The sequence below is a fragment of the Schistocerca piceifrons genome, chromosome X (genome assembly GCF_021461385.2).
Source record: "Schistocerca piceifrons isolate TAMUIC-IGC-003096 chromosome X, iqSchPice1.1, whole genome shotgun sequence".
Taxonomy (NCBI): Eukaryota; Metazoa; Arthropoda; class Insecta; order Orthoptera; family Acrididae; genus Schistocerca; species Schistocerca piceifrons.
In genome coordinates, this window is record NC_060149.1 from 259,395,711 (window position 1) to 259,422,342 (window position 26,632).

General features: G+C 36.6%; 1 protein-coding gene across 1 annotated transcript in view; it reads right to left on the bottom strand.

Moving 5' to 3' along the window:
• Window positions 1-6,125: 6,125 nt before the first annotated feature.
• LOC124722295 (dedicator of cytokinesis protein 3-like) overlaps window positions 6,126-26,632 on the bottom strand; it is a 181,798-nt gene continuing 161,291 nt past the window's right edge. Inside the window, exons 32-34 of the mRNA XM_047247478.1 lie at window positions 21,195-21,394; window positions 19,683-19,762; window positions 6,126-7,668 (exon numbers count right to left, since the gene is read on the bottom strand). Of these exons, the coding sequence (XP_047103434.1) occupies window positions 7,228-7,668; window positions 19,683-19,762; window positions 21,195-21,394 (721 nt within the window). The 3' untranslated portion in view covers window positions 6,126-7,227. The remainder of the gene's footprint in view (window positions 7,669-19,682; window positions 19,763-21,194; window positions 21,395-26,632) is intronic.

The window sequence follows — 26,632 nt, forward strand, 5'->3', positions numbered from 1 at the left end:
ACTTTACAAACATCTCTGAAGAACTTTAACTTGACCATCAATGACTCCAAGCACTCCAAGGCATTCACACAGTTTATTGCATACATTTACTGTAAGAAATCAGACAATGACAGTAAATTCATTACACCACAAACACTCACTGTGGCTTGACAAAATAAGGGTTAAACAGAACTGAAGGAGTTGAAGTAGTCTACAAAATGTTAAGGAAAAATATTTCTTTGAATGTGTAGAGTGTTTGCTTAATAGCCTTCATCTTGTGTATCATAACGTTTCAGAAACATTGTTATTGAAAGAAAATAGAGGGACTAAGGAGTGATGCAGAGTCTGTTGCTTTTAATTGATGATGCAATAGACCTACAAAATGTTCAATGATGTGTATTTTATTAAACAAAACACACAAAAATATTTATTGATTAGATAGTTAAAAATGTGCAGTACTCAGAGTTCTTCTGTTCAGGATCTCACAACTCTTGTAAAAGTTGGATTTTGTTTGTGTTGATGAACAGAACCACCTCTCATGCATGCATTATATCTTCATGTGCATAAATATATTCTGTTTTGGATTTTTCATTGGTTTAAAGGCATATAAAAATAACATGTATTGTTCTGAGGAAGGCAGTTTATTTTGCACAGTTTTTTTTAGATTATGAATGAGCTCTTCATTTTTTCCATTCACAAACAACAAAAGTGAGCTGCAAAAAAGTTGTTCATAGCGACAAAGTTTTGATTTGATAAAATTTATTTGTGGACATATTTGTAACTATTCCATTACCACTAAATCTTCTGAAAGAGTGGAACTGGAAAGTCTGCAACTAGAGTGATATAGACAACTAGGTCAACACATAAAGCTGAAATACCACAGTCACAAAGTTACAAGCAACAGAACGATACTGTATAGAAACAACAGAGTTTGATATATACATTTATGATGCATAAAAATAAATGTGAGACATATAGCAGTATGCTTAGGTACAAAACAAACAACTTATGTACTGTATCACATTCTGAAACACTTGACTTAGGTTTCAATATTTGGAATTAGATTATTATAGCCACCAATTACAAATATACATTTCAAAACACATTCATGAACTAAATAAAACACTTTGTCTAAGATTAACAATTATATCTCAGCTCCATTTTCACTTATTGTGTTATAGTTGTTCATTGTTAAACTGTGTTGTTACTTTCATAAACAACAGATTTTTTTTATAAATACATATAAGGTGTATTACTGTGTGTGTGTGTGTGTGTGTGTGTGTGTGTGTGTGTGTGTGTGTGTGTGTGTGTGTATGAATGAATACCAAATATTTTTTCACATGTGTGATAACAAAATAAGATTTACATTGCATAAGGAAGTAAATGATAAATATGTGGCTGACACATGGAAATGAGCAATACACTTCATTCCAGGGTTTAGTCAAAACCAGTTTCTTATTGCCTACAGAAACTTATGTAGACACATACAGATCAAATTATGACATTTCTTTCAAAATTCTTCTCTTGAAAAGTAAGAGAGACCTTTAAAGTCTATCATTAAAAAATCTAAGTGGATCTCTCTGACATTTTTGTGTTTTTTCCATTTAAGTTAAACGTTAAAACTCGGTGTGGAATTTCCTCTCAAAATTTCTATGTAATACAATTCTCATTTCATATTCAGCAAACTTCAGTCAAAATCCTGGTTAGTGTTTTATTTCACAAGTGCAGCAACAGACAACTTGAATGAGTGGCAATACTAGCCATCAATGCAATAAAGTGGGGATCAGTTCTATCATAATAATGAGGTACAGTCCATATCCTAATGATGAGACAATTCTGGCAGTACAGTTAGCATCAGACCACAGAATGTTAATCACATTATCCTACTATGCACCTATTAAAAAAGGTAGTGAATTATTATCTTCTTTTTATTCTAAACACAGAAGCTATATATTAATGAATATAGTTTTCAAATATGTGATATTGGTGGTAAATGATATATTACTCTTTCCCTAACGATATCCTTATAAGACACAAGACATAATTTGGAAAAATGTCAAAAATGCTTTGAGAAAGATTCATTAAAGCACTAAATTGCAAAATAATGGAACAAGTAAGGACCTCTGCTTGCTGCAAAATAGAGGTGTTGAGTGGTGGGTAGGTACGTAAACAAGTACTCAGCTTATAAACTCACATCCTTCTTCATAGCACACATGCAGGTACAAATTCACACAGCATGATTTGTTATGTTTAAATTATTATTTATGTACCTATTCACTGCTCAACATCTGAATAATATGGTGAATGGCTGACTTCACTTATTCTAATGCTCATATTCCACCAGATATTTTCACTATTGTACTAATATTCACAATATTTAGAAATAATTTAGAAAAATATTGTAGCTTTATAGGACTATCCATGGATTACAATATCTTCTTCAGGAAATGATGTCCTAAGATAACTTTTCTAAAAATCTAGAAGAATTACAATACACCAATAACAGTTGAAGTGATGTACAAAATAATCACTCTATATATAATGACAGATTTAATTGGGGATTTGTCTGATTTATATGAGGATACTAAATAAGTACTTAACAGTTTTCAATGTGGGATGGTAGAAAAAGGAAATCATACATCAAATGAAATGCTATTCTTAAAATTCTTACAGGGTGTCTTTGTAAGACATTCTCAGGAAATTTTACTTCCTTCTACATACATATCATGCAAAGATTACAACAGTTAAATAGATAAAACAAGAAACACACATTAAGGCCCTTTTTTACCTACACACAACATATCTTTCAAATTCTAAGAGGAACAAATAAGTTGTCATTTAATGATTGTGGTGTATTGGCTTGCACAACTCAAATATGAATACAGATTTCTCCAGAAGTTTCAGCAATGTCTTTGTTGCCAAGTACTAGAACACTCACAGATGAAAACCACACATATTTCTGAGATAAAATGGTGTCAGAAGATTTTGAGGCTTACAGTGAGGGACTGATGACCTTTGCAGTCTGGTCCCTTCAACCCCCACAAAACATTGTTGGTTCTGTCATTAATAATACACCAGTAAATAAGAAATCTTCATCCAAATAGGTATTAACAATTTGAATAAACGTATGTGGAAAAAGGAGCCACTTTTGTACACAACATAAGATTCAGTGCAATGCAGTATAAATCACACAACTGAGGCAGTTTCAGTTGTACTCATTGACTATAAAATTAAATGTAAATGTCTTGACACTTATGGGGCAACGTGATGTACTATGAAAAATATATTGAATATCAGATAGTCTGAAAGTAGGAACTGATGGATATCATATCCATCACAACATTAATAATATGTTTACAGCTGCAATACATCAGTCTTTGTATTTTGAAGAAAACCGATATTGCTTTCAGAGTTAGATGTGAATAATTTAATATCTTGAACATCAAAGCTGCCAACATTTCAGCATAGAAAAGACAACAACTGAATCAGTGACTAATGATAACTATGTGGCTGTGAGTTAATCATTCAATAGGTATTGATATTAAATGATCTATTAACAACTATAAGTAATATTGTGAGTAGGAATCTGGCAGAATTTTGTCATATACATTACCAACATGAATATACGTGATAATGTAAAATAAGTGAATTATGAACCAAATCCAACTGGTTGTTTTCCTTTGTCATATGAAGTTGATAGACTGTACACATGGACTGTTCTAATGCTACCTACACCTCATTTTCCCTAGATCCCCATGTACCATATCCTTGAAGGCAAAATTACCTAACAAACTTGCTTGTATGAAAGTCTTTTGGAATGTAGATCAGCCATTCATTCATCAATTAATTCCTACATGCTACACTATTTTCCACAATAAACATAATAGAAAATTTTGAATAATTTACTAATATTACCTTCAGGTAGTCACAAATATATATTTTCAAATTGTAAATAAAGACCACTTATAGTTACCTTTTACTTTGTCTTAATGTTACAGCTCATTGTGCAATGGAGGAGTTTCTTCCTATGAATTTCTTACCTTTTTAATGTGTACAACAACAATGTCACATGTGACTGAAGAGCTACAGGTATTTCTATGATATTAAATATCTTGTCTGTCTAAAAGACTGGCAGTTTCAGTTACATGCTACCTGAGTTTAATGCTTGTAGCATAACGAAGACATTATAGTCACTATCAAATGACAATTCTCTAGGCTGATTGTGCCTTTTAATTCGCTACTGTACGCCTGTGATACATATTCTTTACCACAGGTCAAAGAGGAATAAATTTATTTTATTTACAAAAATATTCTCTACAAAAAGAATTACTGAAATGTTAAAACCATAATCTCCTCATGAAATAACAGTCTTCAGATACTTGACACTAATCCACATGAAATCATTTCTTATCTGTCATGTTTCCCACAACTATGGAAAAATAAAGCAGTCTCATAAAAAATATACTGTGGCAAATAACAGAAATTAACATCTTCCTTACACTTTAACTGTTTCATATTGCTTGTTTCAGTGCATCCACAGAAAAGAAAGAATGCACAAAAATTATAAATAAGAATTTCAGTCAACTGTATTTGAAATGTGAGAATATTACCACGAGTGTCATGGTTCCAGTTCTCTGATGTCTAGAGCATTAGCATCAGCAGCTGTTGGACCATTTCACTTTCTACATAACATAATGTCAATAACTTCTACTTCACCTGATACTACTTTTTATGCTTTGTAATTCTAACAGTGTAGTCATACATCCATAACTTTATTTATTTCACTTCTTCTTTATTCAAATATCATAAATTAGTACCAAAGTAATAAAATATTTGAATATAAAATTATATAGCATATCTTAATAGAAACATGTCATTTAGCAGTTCCATACAAAAATTTGCAGACTGCAATTTGTTCACAGAAAGAGACTAGAAAAAAAACTATAACTTACAGGAACAACTATCTCATTTGTCACATTAAGGGGCATATTTTCACTGTGTGGTGAGATGAGTCTTAGTGCATTGTCAATCAAAGTATCAGCAAGTTCATTGTCATTCAAGATTGGCTACAAAAGTTGTGTACAAGAATTTCTGTAAATGTTAAATCTTTACATGAGCTGCTGCATGTAATCTCAAATCTCAAAAATGTATTAACCAATTATGAATCTAGAAATTATTGTGAGATTTATCTCTCAATTCGAATTTTAAAAAATGAAGCTTATGAAATATTTTATTACCCACTATTCCAGTAGGTTAAACACACAAATATGGACACTGTACAGTTGGTTTTACATACTGGTTTGTAGGTATGATATCAAATAATGACACTATGTAAAATAAATTAGATTACTGATTCATTTGTGGAAGACTGGTAAGCTGAGTGTTTTCATAATATAAAATGTATAAAATGCATCATTGCAACCTATTCTTGGATACTGTACAAATGACAGGAATTTGCTCTAGATCAGATTGGCAGTGGAGTCTGGACATCTGATAGGCAGCCCAATTGATGACTGATTCAATCAGATAACACGATAGTTTCAAAACGTCATTTGCTTTTACGCCACAATCTCTGGAAAGAAAGATTTTGTGAAAAGCTACTAATGTCTGTTCAAGAATCAATTTTCAGCAAGAAATATAAAAATAATTTGCTGTTTTCTATATTTCTCAGAGTTTTGGTGAAGTTACCATTAATAACAATGTATATAAAGGACTTTAAACACTGTTTCTTTCCTACAATGTGTCACTGAATGAAATGGGACAAACACTCTGTATCACAGGTATATAGGCAAATAATGGCCCACAAGGTACAGAGATGGAAGTTTAAAATTTCATGAGTGAAAAGTAGAGCCACAGAAATAATATGCCATGATAATTGTTGTCATGAGAAGGAAATAATTTTGACAACAATAAAAGAAATGGGTAATGGCTTTCTTTTTTATTTCAATATTTATCAAAGAAGACTTTCTGAGTTACCTCACTTTAGTATGTACATCTGTTACACATATAAATAAAAATAACTTACACTAACAGAATTTATGTGATTGCTCCATATACAGGTTTCTTTCTCTCATGTAATCAATGATTAACTAATTATCTGTACAGTTTCATTCTATCATACTATCATATTTACATAATTCCCTCATTAAAGGAAAAAGATAAAGATAATACATTAGGAATAGTTTTTTACCAGTTTCACAAATTATAAAATCACAAATGTTTCAAAATCAAATTAGTTTCCTGAGGATCAGTGTACATCCACTTATCTTTGCTATTCATTAAAATAGTGAAATTATGTATCACCCTTGTTTGTGTTATTTTTGCTCTGTTCTGCCATAATGAGAACATAACTATGAGTTCCTTATTCATTACTCCAATATACAAAAATTACAACAAGTATGTGATCTTGATATCACTTAACATGCTAGCTATAGTATTGCAAAACGTATGATGACAACACAGCTTTGGTGTTCACACTTCACATGCTGTGAACTAGTGTCTAAATCCCACATAGCATAGACATTCAAATGGTCAAACAAAAATGGAGTATATTACACCAACAAACACTTTTGTCAGCATTGTATCTCTCTACCAAAAACCTTACCATCTGGTTGTTTGATTATTTTGTTAAGAAAACATTTGAACTGAGAGAAATTAAGGACTCAACAGCCATTGTTTATAAATATGAATGAAAAATTCACAGTGAATATAGTAAAATGTGACACAGAAATGTAAACTAATGAAAACTTCAGTTGCGCCTATTTACGTGACTCCATATAATCAAATATTACATTCTCTCATATGCATAATGTAGTAATTATTGAAAGACACATACTACACACAAAAAGTTTTTCACAGGCAGTCTGAGCACAAAAAAATGCTCTTTTATAGTATATTCTCATCCTGAACATCCATCTTTCATTTGAGAACTTGGAATACAAAATAATTGAACTGAAAAACATGCAGTATCGCACTAACTGGCATGAAAGTTCATTGCAGTTAAGAACATAGAACTAAGGTACTAATACTTCATAAAAGGTTCCTGGTTGCACAGCAGTTTCTTGCTGAAAGGTCACAAATTTAGTGGAAGAAATGTATGGAATATGATAAACATACATAAATTATTGCACAAACTGAAAAGAGTAGGCACACTCTTTGGTGCTGGAGTTCAGGATGTTTTTTGGTATGTACACACTGGACAGCAGCAGTCACTAAATGGACTCACAGCACAAATATGATCAGTACAATTTACTGTACATTTTCATTTTTCTTTGGAACTGAGTAATTTTCTGCAATACACAATGGTAATGTAATTACACCACTGTCGACAAAGGAAGATAAGTGTTGATTTCGTTCCAAGGTTCCACTGCTTGTTCTTGGAGGGGAAGTTTCTGGTGATATATTTGGAATCATGTTGGCTGTTGCTTTTGGAGGAACTGGTGGTGGTGTAGGAAATGATTGGGTGCGAGGTGATAGAACTGGTGGTGAAATGTTCACCTCACCAAAATGTGTTGGTAATACAAAGTCTTCATACGGCATATTGTTAAAATTGTTGGTTGGAGTGGTGCGGGACATTGGAAACTCTGAGTACCCAGAATCACGCAGGTCATGCCCATCACTACTGCTTTCAGTTTCAGCATCAGCATTAATATCCATAGCTGAATCTATGCTGCCTACAATTGATGAACCCTGTAATCATAAAGAAAAAACGAAATATTTCAGAAATTATTTTGCAAGTGGTTAGCACTGAGGCACACTAGGAAATATCTCTACATATAGGTTTATAGCTCTCAGTTCACTTTATATTACAGGTCTGCACACAGGAACATTTATAATATAATTTGTTCTTGCAGTTTTCGATCACAGATACAAGTGACATAATGTTGATTTTTCAGATCAGGTTAGAAGATTTTATATACAATTATTACTTGTTACTTGTGAGAGGGAATAGCTATATGCTGAAACTTCTATACTGATCTGAAAAATCACTAACTGAACTTTCACATCAGCCATCAATGAAGTGTCATAATGCTACAAATGTTTGGGAATGGTGAAGTATTTACGAAGAATACCAAGTACTGGAATGGTATGTCATAATGCTAATGCACAAACACTACTGTTCATGAAAATTGCAACACCAAGGAGACATGTGATTACAATGATATTTATTCCACTGATTACGGACATGACAATATATAAATTATTAGAATTGCAGAACTATACAAGTGCCTTGACTGTTAGAATTCATTGTAGTGAGAAAGCTGCAGTGCTACAAACAGAGTCTTTAGATGTCATGGAATGGGCTGAAAAAGAATCTGGATATATTACTGAAAAACATACTGTCATATGGGTATTAGGCATGCCTATAAAACATCAACACTGTCCACAGGAAAAACAGAATGAACAAGGTGCTGAACAACCATACCCCAGACTAGTTTGATGGGAAACCTGTCAGGTACATGTGCAGGACAGGGAAGCAGACGTACATGTCTTTCTTCAAAGAAGGCCTTCACGTTCCTCACCACATGTTACCAGGCTTTGTCCTGTTAAAATATGATAAGTGTAGCTGGTTTGAGGAGGGGCAATGCCTCAGGCTCTAAGGCTTCCCTGATGTAGTGTTTGTAGTTCAGATTTCCCTCAATATGTAGGAGACAAGACTTCATGTTATAGATAATGGCATTCCAAAACCATCACACTTGCCATTTGTCCACTATGCTACTCAACAATGCTGTCTGCCCCACTGTGTTCACTGTGGTAGAAAGAAACACATACACAGCCATCACTACATTCTGCCACTCAGCATGGCTGTAAAGGCATCCCGTCATTGCAGTCCAAAGCAGTGGTGTGCTTTATGGTCAATGGAAGGCAACACAATGGCCTGCATGCCACCAATCCAGTGCTTACAAGTTGGTACTGAATTGTTGATGCAGCCATGTCTACACATGCTGCAGTACTCCAATATGAAATCAACATTGTTGACAAAGCTGTTCTGTCAGTTACGGCCATGTGAACTAGATAGCAGTTGCCCCCCATTATTGTCACATTGTGTAGTTCAGTACCCACTCACCACTGAGTGTGATCTTCTTCTGTCCACTAGTTCCACACACCCATCACTGTCATATCAACATGCCTTCTATGGGCCACAATGTCAGAGTATGATAAACCTGTTTCCCAGGGACCAAACATTCTGCCCTACTCAAACCCACTCATACACTGCTATTGCATTCTTTGACAGTGATAAAGCATACTGATATTCACTTTCAAATTTCCACTTTCTTTGACAGCTTTGCACCAACTGGACAAGGCATAACCACTGATCTGTCTGAACACACAAAAATGGGCACTGCTAGGCCTATGTACACACCATCTCTCTGCAATCTTAATAACTTATTATGATTCCACTGTTGTACACATCCTCCAACTTTGAAGTGATTCAGACCATTAATTCAGAGCACTGTAATATTCACAAACAGTAGCATACATTTGTTTTACTTTTGCACCAACATTTAGAGCTTTCTCAATCACTGCAGATACACCGGGTGATCAAAAAGTCAGTATAAATTTGAAAACTTAATAAACCACGGAATAATGTAAATAGAGAGGTAAAAATTGATACAGATGCTTGGAATGACATGGTGCTTTATTAGAACAAAAAAAAAAAAAAAACAAAAAAAAAAAAAACAAGTTCACAAAATGTCCGACAGATGGTGCTGGACAGCAAAATGTCAGTGACTGCACATGAAAATCATGTATAAAAGGAGCTGTAATGAGAGAGAGAATCAGATGCGCCAGCAGTCACAGCATGTTGATGTTATCTGAAAAGGTGCTTTCAGTGAAGCTGTATTATCAGAATGGGGAATGTGCTAGTTCAGCATTACGATCCTATCGCCATAGGAAGGGGATTCGAACGGGTAAAGGTACGTTGACAAATGCAGCTGTGGCGAGAATGATTTCGAAGTTTGAAGCCATGGGTAGTTTAGATGATAGACCTCGTAGTGGCCAACCGAGCACAAGGCATAATGCTGCTGAGACAGTTCAGGAAGAAATGGAGACTGTAGCGGGTTCGTCTATGCACGGGGACTTGTGCAGTTTCATGTTGCACCGGCATTCCATACACTGCTGTTTGGTTGGCACTTAGGCGTAATCTCTTATGCTATCCGTACAAAATCCATCTTCATCATGAGCTGTTACTTGGCGATTTAGTGAAGCAGAGGGCAATTGGAGTGTGGGCATTTCAAAAGATGGCGGAAGGTGATGATTGGTTGAGTAACGTGTTGTGGGCGGATGAAGCTCATTTCACGCTCTGAGGGTCTGTCAACGCCCACAACTGCAGAATTTGGGCTACCAAAAATCCTAAAACTGTCGTGGAAACTCCATTGCACAATGAGAAAGCCACAGTATGGGTTGGATTTACCACATCTACCGTTATCGGGCCTTCTTTCTTCGAGGAAATGCGTGATTCTTGTTTTGTAACTGCTACCGTGACAGGTGAGAGATACGCCGATATGTTACAGAACTGCATCATCCCCAGCCTGGCTGATAAACACCTGCTGGAACGTACGATGTTTATGCAGGATGGCACTCCACCCCATATTGCTAGATGCGTGAAAGATCTCTTGTGCGCATCGTTTCGTGATGATCGTGTGCTCAGCCGTCACTTTCATCAGGCTTGGCCTCCCAGCTCTCCAAACCTCAGTCTGTGCAATTATTGGCTTTGGGGTTACCTGAAGTCGCAAGTGTATCCTGATTGACCGACATCTCTAAGGATGCTGAAAGACAACATCCGACGCCAATGCTCACCATAACTCCGGACATGCTTTACAGTGCTGTTCACAACATTATTCCTTGACTACAGCTATTGTGGAGGAATGGTGATGGACATATTGAGCTTTTCCTGTAAAAAACATCTCTTTGCTTTGTCTTACTTTGTTATGCTAATTATTGCTATTCTGATCAGATGAAGCACCATCTGTCAGACAATTTTTTTTTTTTTTTTTTTTTTTTTTTTTTTTTTTTTTTTTTTTTTTTTTTTTGGTAATAAAACCCCATGTCATTCCAAGCATGTGTGTCAATTTGTACCTCTGTATCAACATTATTCCATGATTTATTCAGTTTTCAAATTTATACTGACTTTTTGATCACCTGGTATTTTTCAAGGCCTCTGCTATCATTTTTCTCACAGTATCAACATTTGTTTATCAATGTTGTTTCAAGTGAAATAAATGGCATGTGGCACCACAGCCTGATGCAAGTGTTTTAATTGGATGCCACTTCAGCAACTTGCATGTCCTGTTTCAAGTGTATGAAATGTCTTCAATGGACAGCCATCTTTCCAAAAGTTTAACTGCAATTTTTCCTCTAAGGAACCTCCAAAAAATACAAATTCAACATTCAAACCTCTTTTATAATTGCACAAAATCATGACAACCAATTTGAAATCTCAGACTGTAGGTTAAATGTACAATATGTGCTTTAATAGTACACATATATTATATAATGACAGTCATATTTTTGTTTAGATTTGTTTCTTAGATAATTAGTTATTTTCATGTACCATAGATAACTTGCACGATAGGGTGTATGGAACAAGGCAATTTACAGATTGTTAACATAAATTGTATTTCAATATGGCTATGTATTGACCATTTGCAGATGAGTTCATGTACCAGATAAGAATATTTAGTTTAGTAACATGAGTGTGTATGGAATACATTTGTCCCAATTAATTTGAAATTTATAGGTAAATTTTTTTTCTGTATGATAGGAGCTGCTCAGAAAGAATTTCTTTAACTTCACTATCTGTCAGGAATGTAACATTATTTGCCTTTTTGTTATGTGTAGCATGAGACATCTGTTTGCTATATGATTAATTCTGTTTTGGCGTAGTTAATAACTTTCATAAGAACCTCTACACTGTCAAATTCAGTTCTCTTGCAGTTTGTACCTTACATTTTACACAGTATGTCTAGCCAGATCTGAAATATTCTCAGCATGTAATACATGGCTTCTGGACTGAAGGACATTCTCTTAAGACTGTAGTATGACATTTAACCATGATATTTCTCTCAAATTTTTTCCACACACAGTGCAACCCTGCAGAATCGTTTTGATATATGTGTCATATTTATGCAAGCGATCTCTACTTTTAGTTTTAAACTGTGTGGAGTTATATTATAAGATCTTTATCCTGTGATGCAGTGCAGTAAGATCTTCACTATTATAAAATAATAAAACTTCAATCTTCTCTTAAGACTTCAGGGGAAAATGGTCCTATAGAGTGTTCCCACTGCATTATTACTGACTGAATATGTTTTCTTTTGTTTCATTGACACTGCTCAGTTACATCACTTATTATATTCTGCATACATTATTTAGCTTGTTGCAGTGCTCTGTTCAGGTACCTGAATATTGAAAATGAAGCAGTGTTAGTGTCAAGAGTAAGTGTAAACCTAAATGTGACCACCAAAGCTAAAGCTGTGCAATAGCCTACTGCATTCTCTTATGACATATCTCTTCAGATTCTTGCAAGAATCTGTTTCCATAATAGTAAATAATCTGAGTCAACTTTTAATCTGAGCAGTTAGTTTACAGATAGGCATTTAGTGGTCAGTCCATGCCAAAAAAGAAAAGAAACCATAATGTTTGGACACAGCATTAGTTGTGTCCTGCTTGACACAGTCACATCATTTAAACATCTGTGTATAATGTTGCAAAATGATATGAAATGGAACAAGCATGTGAGGATTGTGGTAGGTAAGGCAAATGGTTGCCTTCAATTTCTTGGGAGAATTTTAGGAAAGTGTGATTCATCTGTAAAGGTGACTACATATAGGATGCTAGTGTAACCTATTCTTGAGTATTGCTTGAGTGTGTGTGATCCACACCAGGTTGGATTGAAAGAAGACATTGAAGCAGTTCAGAGTTGAGCTGCTAGATTTGTTGTGGTAGGTTTGATTAGCATGCAAGTGTTACAGATATGCTTTGGGAACTCAAGTGAGAATCCCTGGGGGGAAGAAGACATTTATTTTGAAGAACACTACTGAGAAAGTTTAGAGAACTGGCATTTGAAGCTGACTGCAGAATGATCCTACTGTCATCAACATACATTTTGTGTAGGGACCACGAAGACAAGATACAAGAAATTAGGCTAATATGGGGGGCTATAGATAGTCATTTTTTCCCTTGCTCTATCTGCAAGTGGAACAGGAAAGAAAATGATTAGTAGTGGTACAGGATACCCTCCACCAAGCACTGTGCAGAGGCTTGAGGAGTATGTATGTATATGCAGATGTAGATGTAGAAATGTGTTTGACGTACTAGTAGTACTGATGCCTCCTTTGTTGGCAACATTTTACAATGCTGAGTATTCATTTAATGTTATATAACACACAATTTAATGTCTTATTACTATTTTTGGTCAGAAAATTTATGTAATGTGACAAATAAGCATTGTTGTGATCAAGATTGAAGCCACCAAATGGTGCAAACATAATTTGTGACTACAATTTATATTCAATGACTTCCTAAAAGAACTTACAGAAACCTGATTCCATTTTCTGATGACTGTGCAAACTTAATTAACCATTCATCAATTGTACCAAAGGTGATATGATCAAAACCATATATACAAAAACTTCAGAGGGAGCACTATATTCTACATGAATTGGTGTACTTTGAATTACCATCTATAGAAAGACAAAAGAGATTTGCTGTGAGGAGGATCAAACTTAAAGTCGGCAAAGACCATATTCATACATAAAAGTTATTAACAGCAGATTTTAACTGTGTGGGTTTTATAAAACAATTTGTTTCTCATTAAAATTGTAGCTTGATCACTTGGTAGATGTCCAATTTCAATTATGCAAATAAAATTCTTGAAAAGACTTCAATATGGTGGAATCAACACATATTAGCCGTGCTATCAAAGATATTAGCAGTGCTGTCAATGATAAGTGAGCACTTGACCACCGATTTACTATTCATCAGCTAACATTTACACATCTGGTGTTTTGTCACTGCCTGAATTTTGCTTTTACAGACAAACAATCTATATCACACATTAAAAAAAGTTTAAGCTTTAGCACATTAATATTGGCTATGCATCTCATGATGATAAAGATGTGCATCAATTTTAAATAACTACATTATATACTTGCACTGAATACTTAATGTGTGAGTTGTTGCACATAGTACAGTTGTATACCAATGTTAATGTAATTACATGGCAGTTTGTTAACTCAGTTTCATTGAGTGGAAGGTATTGAACTGTGACAAAAATAAAAATTTCATTTCAAGACTATTAACAGTAGTGACCTATTACTGACCATAAGTTTGTGTGAGTGGTAAGTAATGCATTCATATCACTTATGGCAAAGTATAAGCATCTTGCCTTAGCCCCAATGTCTTTTAGACAGACACAGGTCAAGTATATATATTTTAAAGCAGCTGAAACCAACTGTCAAAGAAACAAGCTATGGGCTCAAAATCATATTACAAACACAAAAAGAAATTATTTTTACTAAGACAAACATGATTCACTCTTTAAACACAGTGGAGATCGACTGAAATGCTAAATGTTGATAATTTTCAAGAACTTCTCTGAATTATCACTGAAATCTCGAGAGATGCGAGGACATATACTGAGACCTGCTAAAAGGAGATGGAAAATTCAGTAACTTTCAGTCCTGTCATTGTGTCTGTGATCTTCTGAGTGCAATCAGCTAACAAAATAGCATACCAAAGCAACAACTCTATGCCAAAATGTCAAAAAACAAGAAGATTGAACTGACATCTACCAAAATCTAACTCCAATGTAACAGCTGTGATGCTCTATACCTGCAACAGACAGGCATAATTTTTGAAATAAGGTAAGAAAAACAAAAGATGATGGATGTAAGACACCTGCCATTCAACATTTGCAGAACACCTCTGGCAAGAAAACCACCACCCTACCACAATAGCAAAAGACAAGAAAATAGACAGATTCAGCAACCAGAAACATCTCCTATACTTACAAGAAACTTCCAAAGTAATAACCCCAAAACCATTGCTGAGCTGAAAACAGACATTCAGGTGGTCATCAACAGCCTCAATATTCTGACACTTCAATGAGCCATGCAGAATTTTGCTATTCATCTGCGCCACATCATCGCCAGTAATGGCAGGCATATTGAACATATCATAACCTAAATCCGAATATGTTTTGTGATGTTTATATGTTGAATAAAGTGTGTGCATGATGATGATGGTTGGTTTGTGGGATGCTCAACTGCTCACCCAAAGTGTGAGCATGCTGTAGTTTGTAACTAATTTATGATTTTTTTTCATATAGTTCAATAATAGTCACCCTGTATTCACATTTCTGTGCTGGAAAGTATCACTGTCCTCTGGCCATTTTGTGTGTTTTGTTTTGCTACTGTGGGATGCATTCATATTTTGTTTGTTTGGGTAGTGCTGGAAGCAACTGCTATCACTCTGTGAGTGTTTATATTTTCCAAAGAGAGAGAGAGAGAGAGAGAAGTGTGTGTGTGTGTGTGTGTGTGTGTGTGTGTGTGTGTGTGTGTTTGTTTGTGAAGAGAGCTAACATATCCTAGCTACTGTGTGTATAAGTTATTGCTTTACTATGGTGCACTGGTGTATGATCTAAGAAGGGGATATTGCCTAGTGTGTGATATTATTTCATGGTGTCTATGGGGATTGTTCTTTCTCAACAATATGTTTTACTAGTATAAATGGCGTTTGATTACTGAAGTTTTTCTGGATATTAATTATGGGTTTCTTCTCTATAACTGATGTGTATGGGTCTGTCTGTTTGGGGCGTTTAACTGAATTTGTTTGTCCATATTGCTGTAAACCTTGTCTTTAATGCAGCCCCACAAAAATGGGTCACATGTGTTCTGATCCTGGGAATATGATGGCAAGTTGAAGCCCATGCCAGTGCCCTCTAGGTACCCAAAGCCAGAATACGGTCCCCAAAGTGCTTCTCCAGGACTTCAAACATTCTCCTGCTTCAATGGGATTGAGCTCCATCTTGCATGAATCACATTTTGTTGAAATCAGGGTCACTTTGGATAATGGGGATGAAATCATCTTCCAAAATCTTCACATACCGTTTAGTAATCACTGTACTGTCAAGTAATATCACACCAATTATTCCGTCACTGGACACTGTACACAATGCAGTCACCTGTTGAGGGTGAAGAGACTTCTTAATCATGAAATGCAGATTCTCAGTTCCTCCCAATGCACCAATTTTGCTTATTGATGAACCCATCTGAATGAAAGTGGGCTTCATTGGTAAACCAAACCATATTAATTCCCATCATACCCTATGGCTAACTGCGCAGTTTGAACATCCTAACCCAAATCATTCAGAAGTTATGATGATTTTATTTCACATAGTTCAATAATTGTCACGCTGTATATTAAGTGAAGTGAAAGTTCTGTGTGAAAAAACTCAACAAAGACACATGGAAGATGAAGAAGAATGCAAAAAACAACAAAAAGACTGTGAGTAAAAAAGAGAACAAAAATTGTTAATAGTAATAAGAAATGCATGTGAACTGTTAATGACCATAACAAATAAAACTGTAAGAGGAAAAACCATATTGTTACAGTGACCACTGAAGATGCCTTAAAATAAAGCTAAATGCATCTGGTCTTACTACGACTTTTATTACAGTTGCTAAAGATGGCAATTAATCTCTACAACTTGTATATGTGCAACTGCAGAAAAAAAGCAGATGAAAAACAAAGAAGACAACATTAATATGAAGGGCTTATTTCAATAGTGGTACATGTCCATTACCTCCACTTTTCTGTCTATAATGCTTCTGAAGTTAATGATCCAAACAAACAGAAAGAAAGGTTCATCTCTAGCAAGAAGCTATATGCTTGAATATTTCTGGTATCTCAACTGCAGGTTTTTCAGCACTCATTTAACTTTACTCTGTATCTCACAATGAACAAAAATGGACTTGTACCACTATTGAAATAAGCCCTTCATAAGATGTCCAGTAAAGCATTTCATGGAGACCTTCACCTGAAGTACCAAAATATCTATTTCAAGCTTCATCATGTGATACAACACATCACTTTAAATAAATTTAAATAAGATAAATTTAAATAAATTTGTAAATTTAATAGGCTTCAACCCAAGCATGTCATGGTAACAATCAGAAGCAGTTCACATGCAGCTCAGAGACCAAAATCATTAGCCCAAAAATGCTGGCTTTCAACTGAAATTAAAACATTACACACACACACACACACACACACACACACACACACACACACACACACACAAAATGCACGCTGAATCATAAATTGTATGAAGCACACTTGCACTTAGCTGACACTATAAGCAACAACACCCTTCTCTGCTATATGCTGAACAAAGGTGACAAACACACTTGTAATATCATAGAACAACTAAAGTGAAGACAGACTAAGAAACTAAAGATGCTTATGGACAAACAAATTCAGTTAAACAGACAGACCCATACACATCAGTTCTACCCATGTTTCATAAGCCTCGCAGACACCAAACTTAATGAAGAAGAAAAACAGCTGTTACATGAAGGTTTAAAACACAATGTAAACACAGAAATAAATGAACATTTCATAGAAAGTCTGATCATGCAATCTGAGAACATGTTATCTCAAGAACAGAGGAAAGATACAAGCACCATGAACATATGCCTAACAAGAGAATTAATAGGCAAATAAATTAAAAACATCACATAATGAGGACATGAACACAATAAAGCAAGAGAGATAACCACAGAAGCTAAAACTATGAAAACTCTTTAAGAAAAACTACACTGAGACAATGCAATTACAACAAAGGCAGACAAAAGGAATACATTTGTCAGACTCAACAAGAAGGTTCCATACACAAATGAAAAATTAGGCACACTGGATGACAGACAAAAACCAATCTGCGCATGATCCTAATGCCCCAAAGCTCACCAACCAAAGCTTCATAAAGTGTGAGACCAGCTGTTAACTACAGAAAAGCATCCACATACATCCTCATCACACAAATACTACACATACACAACAGTGTAAAACACAAACTGACAGTGAAAAACATAGAAGAACTAATGAACCACATGAAAGATCTATACATTCCAGATACACCTATGTTGGTCCCTGTTGATGTAGAAAACATTTACTCCACAATCCCAGTCAAAGAACATACAAGATAATAGAACAAGACCTAGCTATTTACAATCAGTTACCACAAGAACACATAACAGAGAGTGAGTAACAAAAAGAATAAAAATTGTTTATACTAATAACTAAAGCATGTGAACTGTTAATTATCATAACTAACAAAATTATAAAAGAAAATACGAAACTGTTATAGTGACCTCTGAAGATGCTTTAAAATAAAGCAAAACGTGTCTGGTCTTAATAAGACTTTTATTGCAGTTTCTAAAGATTGCATTAAACATATACAACTAAATAACTTTATTGTAGGAGCACAGACTAAATTAACTTTATCTTGGAGGTACAAGTCAGAGCCTCTCAATACTTATTAAAACGATTTCATGGATATGAACTACAAAAGTTTCATCTATGTCCATCAATAGTATGGTTTCTTTAAGGCAGTAGGATGATTATACAATGTAGCAGATTACGATGCACCACACAGCACTGAGACCGTGTGGAGATTGCAGCCATCCTCTTCCTTCAACCAAATACGTAAAAGAAAATGTTTTGTTGTGGCATGGGCAAGTGTTGTAAACAGTATTTCTGTAGATGTTAATATTGGCAATATATATCAAAGCCGAAATTGAGACATGTGTATGCAAACCTAATGGGATGAAATCTTCATTGGTAATGATAAGCATCTCATTTTATATAATAGCCTTGTTTTTGCAAAATATTCAGTGCTATACTTGAAGCTTCTTCATTGTGTGTCCATGGGTTGGTGGATATGCTGTCTTAAAGTTTCTTGGGCATCCAGTCAGATTGATTATTGTGGAATGAAATGTTGATGGTACATTACACAATTGAAAATTCATTCCACAATGATCAATCAATCTGGCTGCATGCCCAAGAGACTTTCAAGCAGCTTCTTCATTAATCAAAGTAAACCATGAGTTGTATTCTGTTGATAACACATTAATACATTGTTTAATTTTTATTTACAGCAGACATATCTAGTTAAACTGTAATAAAAGATATGCCTGTTTTTCATCACACTGGCAGTATGACTCTTTTTATCTTGTTGCAACTGCAACTCTATATACTCACGCTACACTTTGATAGCAATGAAAGCAAGTGTGTAAGCTGCTTTGTGGCTGCATGTCATTAATGTGATGAGAGATCCAGTTGATTTGATATGTTAAAGTTCAGTTTCAACAGCATTATTAACATACATGTGCCTATTTTCAATGTACAGCATCTTTGCTCCTTTTTTCCCCACCATCACTTTTGTCTTCTGTAATTTCCATCTTACATATGGCCCAAAACAGCTGCTAGAAAGTTACTGATTTCCAGTTGCTTACAGAATTAGAAAAACATGGAAGCACACCTGACAATTACCATGGAAGAGCATGAGAAAAAGAGGAAAATTAGGATACATCTGTGGATTTCTACAAAAACACTGAGTAACACCCAAGTATTTTTTTAAGTAAAAATATTATTAGCTTTGTTTTCAAGACAGAAGTTACTGATATATGTATTTCACATACCTTTTTAATGAGTCTCTTTGGTGGGGCTGGTGGCATTTGTGTTGTATCAATAAATAAACTAGTGTTTCTTCGGTCTGGAGCTGCAGAAAAAATTTTCAATTAAACATTTTCATTTTATCAATAATACTTGAAATTTTGTATAAAATAGTTAATTTCAAGGAACAAAAGCTGTAAATCACTATTTATAATAATAAATATTTTTTACCACTGAATTCTCTCTAACAATCCCCCCCCCCCCCCAAAAAAAAAAAATATATATCACTCTTTTTGATGTTTCTAACTCTTGAAGATTAAATAAGTGGTAACAAAACTTGCTATTACACTGACAAAATAAGACAAGCATGTCAGGTCATCCAAGAAATGGTTAATGGGGCAAGGAATCCTTCACCCTCATATGAGTATAAGCACTTCAATTTCTTATGTCCAGTCAGCTTCCAATAATCTGCTCCCTGGTCTTATATTTGACAACTCTATTAGGAATTATAGTGGGTCACAGAGGAAAACACATCATGAAAGCCATCACTTTTGTCAAGAGCCTGAGAACTCTTGTGACAGATCTGGATTCAAACAATGTAATGGTGACCCTTAATGTACTTTTTCTGTCTGTGATGGTACCAAAGGAAGAGACACAGAAATAATCAGACTACCTCACTACAGCTTCATAGCAACATATTTTCTGATCATTATGTATAGTATTAAGTGACACAGTACATAGCACGGGTCCATCATAACTGCTAGCCATAGAAAATCATTTGTAGAGTATTTTTAAGAATGGACTTTAGAATAAACTGCTCTGCATGAACCAGTAAAATGTCTAGGCTACATTAAGCTTTTTTAACCTGACAGCAATGGCAACACTGCATTGCATCAGTTCTTGAATCACATGAATCATGCCCAGTCAGATTATGAGGGAAATGTAGAGAGATCAGAATCATTCATTCCAGGCATACTGGCTGAATACAAGCTGAACAGAAATCTTAGTCATTCTATAACTTGCATACCACACACTAAATTACATCTAAACATGAGTGGTTTCCATCACTCAAAATAGAACAGAGCATCATGAGCATAGTAATACAAAGAACAAAAATCTCACATAAATACCAAAGCAAAACACTTATGGTTTGTGTTTGAGAAGAAACATTACAATCAGGATGAAAAAAGGACAGAATTTATGTATGAAGAATAAAGGTGGTTTTGTGACAGAGAAGAGGATGGTAGACACATTTATAAAACTCTCATTAGTTTACAGATATGTGAGTCTCCGAGATCTGGGTTCTCAGACCTTAAACTGAAATATTCTATTTCAAAATCAAGGACATGATGAGAATAGTACTGCATAATGCTACAATGGTGGGTCACAAGCAAAGAATGTTTTATTTCTTGGCTCTTCAGACACAAATACTATTTAAGCACTCTTCAGAAATTATAATTAAAAACAAGTCACTATAAAGGAAAAACTGTACCTAATTTTAATGATTTTCAACAAGTGGTTAGAAATGAAGTACTAACTTTGTCCTCTTGGAGGTAGAGGTGGTGCCTCATCTGTAGTTGCCTCTGACCATGAATTCCGAAGCTGACTGCCATTGCTGTTCTCAGAACTGTTGTAGCTAGCTGGAGCAGGACATGAGAGTAGTTTACTGAGTGATCTTTGATGCGTTGGTTTGGGGGGTCTTGGCATTGTAGAAACTGTGTCACCTTCTGTAGAATCTCTACAAACATGAAAAGATAATTGTGAGCTACACATGGGTGATAATAATCTTAAAGACACTCCTAAACAAAACTTACTGATATTGTTAATTAATGTTGATAGCAAAGATTTATTTTAAAATATTGAATTATCAAAAAGAAAAGTTGTTCCCAAAACAGTTCTATATTCTCAAGAGGAAATTTACATTTGTAAGTCACTGTTGTCTACTTCATTATGATCTTATAATGAACAACTGTAAATAATCGCCTTTTTCAATTTCCTTATAATTGTTCGATCAAGTAATTATTTTAGTCTTTATCTACCTAAAAACTCTGTTAACACTTGTGCTACTTGCTATAACCCTGTATGTAATACTTGGATACTCACCATGTCATCAGGCTGCTGGCATGCTACAGTTCTACAGTTCGAATTTTCCGCCAATAGCATCTGCATGGACTAGCCACCAGGGGCCACCTGTGCTGGGACACATGACTTGTGTACATGGCATAGCATTTGCTCTGCCATCTACTGGAGCCCTCCTCTTTGTAAGTGCATTCCAGCAGGTTCTTGCTCTCATATTATGTTCATGCTTATTGTCAGCAACTGCTTGTGTCAGTACCTGGATTGTTCCTATGCCCTCAACTGTTGTTTGCTTGTATATGGAAGGATAATAAACTTTTTTTCGCCCTGGCTGTGCTGTTGTGTCTTACAGTATGATCCAATTGGTGACAAGTCTGGTGTTCACATCCATGTGCTCAGTCTATTTGCTGGTTCCTTTGGATCTTCCATCCAAAGAGGCAGAGCTCCAATCTCTCCTGAAGCAGCAGCAGGCTCTTACAGTTGCTATCACGAACTTGTCAGCCACACTGACTATGCAGGCTTCCACACCATCAGCATATCCTCTGCCATTTCCTCCTGATGACAATGCGATGAAGACTGGGAGGCTTACAAGAAGTAGCTTCGGCAACACTTCCTCACTTTTGGAGTCACTGATTTAAACATGTGTAAGGCTTTTCCTCAGCTCTACCAGTTCAGCCATTTCACCCCACTCCAGGAACCTGCATCGCTTTTGTTTGATGATATGTATATGTTGTCATCAAATTAACACCATAAATGCACAGGTCATTGCAGCAACTGATTAGCTTTGCCTCTGCGATGACTTTAAATTTTCGGTTAATGCACAGCCTATCAATGACACCTACGTTTTACCCTTTCCAGACAAGTTATTGGCTAAATTCACCAGGGGCCAGTTTTTCTCCAAAACTGATTTATCTGAAGCCTATTTACAGATTCCACTGGATAAGGATTCTAAATGGCTCCTTGTGATTAACACAGCCTTTGGGTATACCAATATTAGTACCTCCTGTTTGGTGTAGCTAGCACCCAAGTAATTTTTCTGTGTTTTTTGGAAGAGCTAATAATGTGTGTTCTGGGATGCATCAACTATCTTGATAACACCATCATGATGGATAAATGCATCTGTGGAAGAGCATTTACATAACTTATGCACCTTGTTCACAGTCTTGCATACTACAGGGTTGAAATGAACTTGGTCAAGTCACACTTTTTTCAGTCATCCATTGTGTATATGAGGTTTGAGGTTTCTCAGTATGGTGTTAAGGCTTCACTTCATCAGTCACTGTTGCCACAGCTCTGCCTCACCCTACAAATGTGAAAGACCTCCAACCAATTTTAGGTGAAACTGCTTACTGCCAAAAATCTATTACACATGCTTTCAAATCTAAATTACATTCTGCTTCTTGTTTGGTTACTTTCCATTCTGGTGACCACTGGGTTTTGGCTATGGTCACCTTGCAGTATGGGCTCATGGCCATTCTCACTCATCGATATGAGGAGGGTTCCAAACTTCTGACAACTTATCCATCAAAAACACTCAACTCTGCACAGCAGCACTACTTCCTAGTTGAAAAGAAGTGCTGCTATCATGTATGCCCTCAAAAACTTTCATGTGTTCTTGTACAAGTCTAAGTTCCACATCATTACTGACCAAAAGCCCTTGGTTTCATTGTTTAATCCTTCTGCTTCATTGCCTGACAAAGCAGCACATCATCTCCAGCACTGGGCCTAGTTTCTGTCTCACTACAACTATGAAATAAATTTTTGGCCTACTGTGCAGTATGCCAACGCTCATGCTCTGCCTCAGCTTCCAATTGGGCAGTTCCTATTTTTGATCAGAAAGAACTCCTCTGTTTTCACTTAGGTGTTGAGGGACAACTTACAGTGGAAGGATTTCCTATTACAGACTCCCAGATCACAGCTGCCATTGCTGCCAATATGATTTTGCACCAACTGTTTCAGATCATTCAGCAAGGTAGGCCGTACAGGCCTCCGGGCAGAGCTTCTGATCCTTTGTGTAACTATTTTGTCCTCTGTCAGTCACCTAGGGCTGTGACCCGAGCTGCCTCTAAGACAGGATGTGCTTCAGCTCCTATATCAGGGACACTGGGAGGTCTCGCATACCAAGTAATTGGCCTGTCTGCATATGTTTTGTCCCAGTATCAATAGTGACACTGCACACCTTGTCGCAGCCTGCTCTCAGTGTGCTACCCAACAGGTGGCACCATGGGTGATGCTCTCTTCGTGAACCGCATTGCAACGTCCATGGGAATGCATCCATATGGAGTTCCTGGGACTCTTACTAAATTCTTACTGGTTGTTGGTAGTCAATGCTTTCTCTTAATTTCGATAAATTATCACCTGTCCTTTGATGCAAGCCATATCTCCAAAATTTTATCTATGAAGCACTGCCCTATACACTTAATGTCGATAATGGTCCACAGCTTGTGTCTCAAGTCATCTCTGATTTCTGCACCCATCAAGGCAGTCACCACATGACTGCTTCCCCTTTTCACCCCCAATCTAATGGCTGGGTGGAACATCTCATCCGAATGTTCAAGGTTCAAATTTAGAACTACTTTACGGACTCCTCCTACGGACAGTGCCTTGAATGCTTCTCGAATTTCTGCACGTTTACACCAATGGGAGATTGGAGTCCAGCCAAGACACTCCATGGTTGCCAGCCATGCACTCTCCTGAATTGGTTCACGCTATCTCATGCCCATAAGCATGGTCCTCATCACAGTTCAATCATGGCTCCGAAGTATGTGCTTGGGGGTTTGACCACCGACCAATGTGGATTCTTGCCACGCTCCACAGCTGCTGAGGCCACTGCCTCTGTATGGTGCACACCAGTTTTCAGCTGGTGGTGCACCACCATGACCAGCTGCACCCCCCACCACAGCAAGGGCTGCAGTTCTGCCATTGCCGCCTCTGCCTCCCCCTCCTCCCTCAGCACCTGTTCCAGCCTTGCAGGGCATCCCTACTGCAAGGGTGGACCTAATCTCCATGTGGATGTTGCCATCTCCTGAATTTGCTGCAGGGTCCAGCACCCTGGCACCTCCTGCACCTGCTGCTAGGTTTTCCCATGATGCTACCCTGCCACCGGCAAACCTGCCTCCAGCTGGACTGACACCTTTAGGTCCTCCAACAATGGCACCCCCAACCAAGCATCTGGTGCCTTCACTGCCAGCATAGTCCCACCACATCGAGGGACTAGATGCTACCAGGGCCCTTGTCACCGATCCTCTCTTCTGGTACTTTGGAGTGGGGGGGGGGGGGGGGGGGGGGGGAGCAGCTACCTTGCAATGTCCACAGCCACACCCCTACACCCCTTTTACCCTTAATCATTGATTCTGGCCCAAAATCTTCTTCTGCCACTATGTTCATCACCTGCAGCATTCGCTCCAGAGGCCATGAACCACCACTGCCATGCTGCACTTCAAATATTCCACCAATGGCGTCCACACAGGCCAGCCAACAGAGGCTGCCAGTGGTGGGCCATCTGAGTTCTGCAAACAGCACCGTATCCACAGTGCAGTCTACCGGAGCCCTTTTCTTTGTAAGTGCAATGCAGCAGGCACTTACTTGTTCTCATACTGTGTTCATACTTATTGCCAGCAGCTGCTTGTATCAATATCTGGATTGTTTCTCTGTTTGTGTCTGTGTTTTCAACTGTTGTTCACTTGTATGTGGAAGAAGAACTTTGGTTCAATGTGGCAGTGCTCTTGTTTGTCTCTTTATAGTACAATACCCTACCAAACATACAGAAAGGAAACAAAAGACAAGAGGGAACAGAGGAGCAGGTGGGTGCAGCACTTCCAAAGCCAAATACATGTCAAATAGAGAAAAGGTTCTTACATCCTTGACAAGTAGACAGGTTAATTTATTCTTCCTCAAACAACGTATTAGGACCTAAGGTTTCTCTTGTGTGTTTTTATGAAATAACAATCACATAGTAACACCAGAGAAATGAGGGAGGAAGTAAGCTACTATCTGAGAGGGGGAAGTTGGCATGTAAATATAATCAGAAAAATAAGTCAAAATATTATGACAACTGCACACTGTTAGAATGAACGCCACATGTTGGTGTTGCAATCATGTTGGAAATACAAAGCTGGTTGGCTGTTCATGTGCCATTATTGTGAGTACCTATGGAAAGTGGCTGAAGGATGGTGAAACGGTGAGTACGCTACAAGGTGTTGGACATTCACACCTCATTACCGAACAGGAGTTTGGACACTTCCTCAGTCTGTAAAGAAGGATAGGCAGCAAACTGTGGCAGATATGATGACAAAGTACAATTCTGGTGCAGACACAAATGTTTTGGAGTATACACCTCGGTGCACACTGTTGAACATGGGGCTCTGGAACACATTTTTCCCATGTATTCCCATTTTGATCCAATGACATGACCAATTATAATTGCAGTCGGAATGGGAATATCAAGATGTTCACCACAAACTCATGACTGCAGTTCTCTAGCCAAATATCATTCTGTTCCCTTTCATGGTGGTATTAATTCATATAAGTTAAATCTTGTCTTTTATACTACTCTAATTACATTTTTTTTTTTTTTTTTTTTTATATATATATATATATATTCCAAATCTGGAATACTGAGTGATGTGTCCTTGGATGTACTGTACTCAGCACATTTGTCTTTCTCATTTTTCTCTCTTTAAGTCATAATTAAAGAACTTCTGTTTCCTGAAGATTAGAGGACATCAACTGCTCTTCCATGCTATTGTTGGCCATACAAAAGTTCTGCGTTTGATGGTTGAAAATGTATTCTCTGTCTGCACAGTGACATGGTGAGTGCTGATTAACCTGTATCTGCACATATAGTTCACAAATGCTTTCATGAAGGTGGCCTGTGTGCAAGATGACCAAGTATGTATAC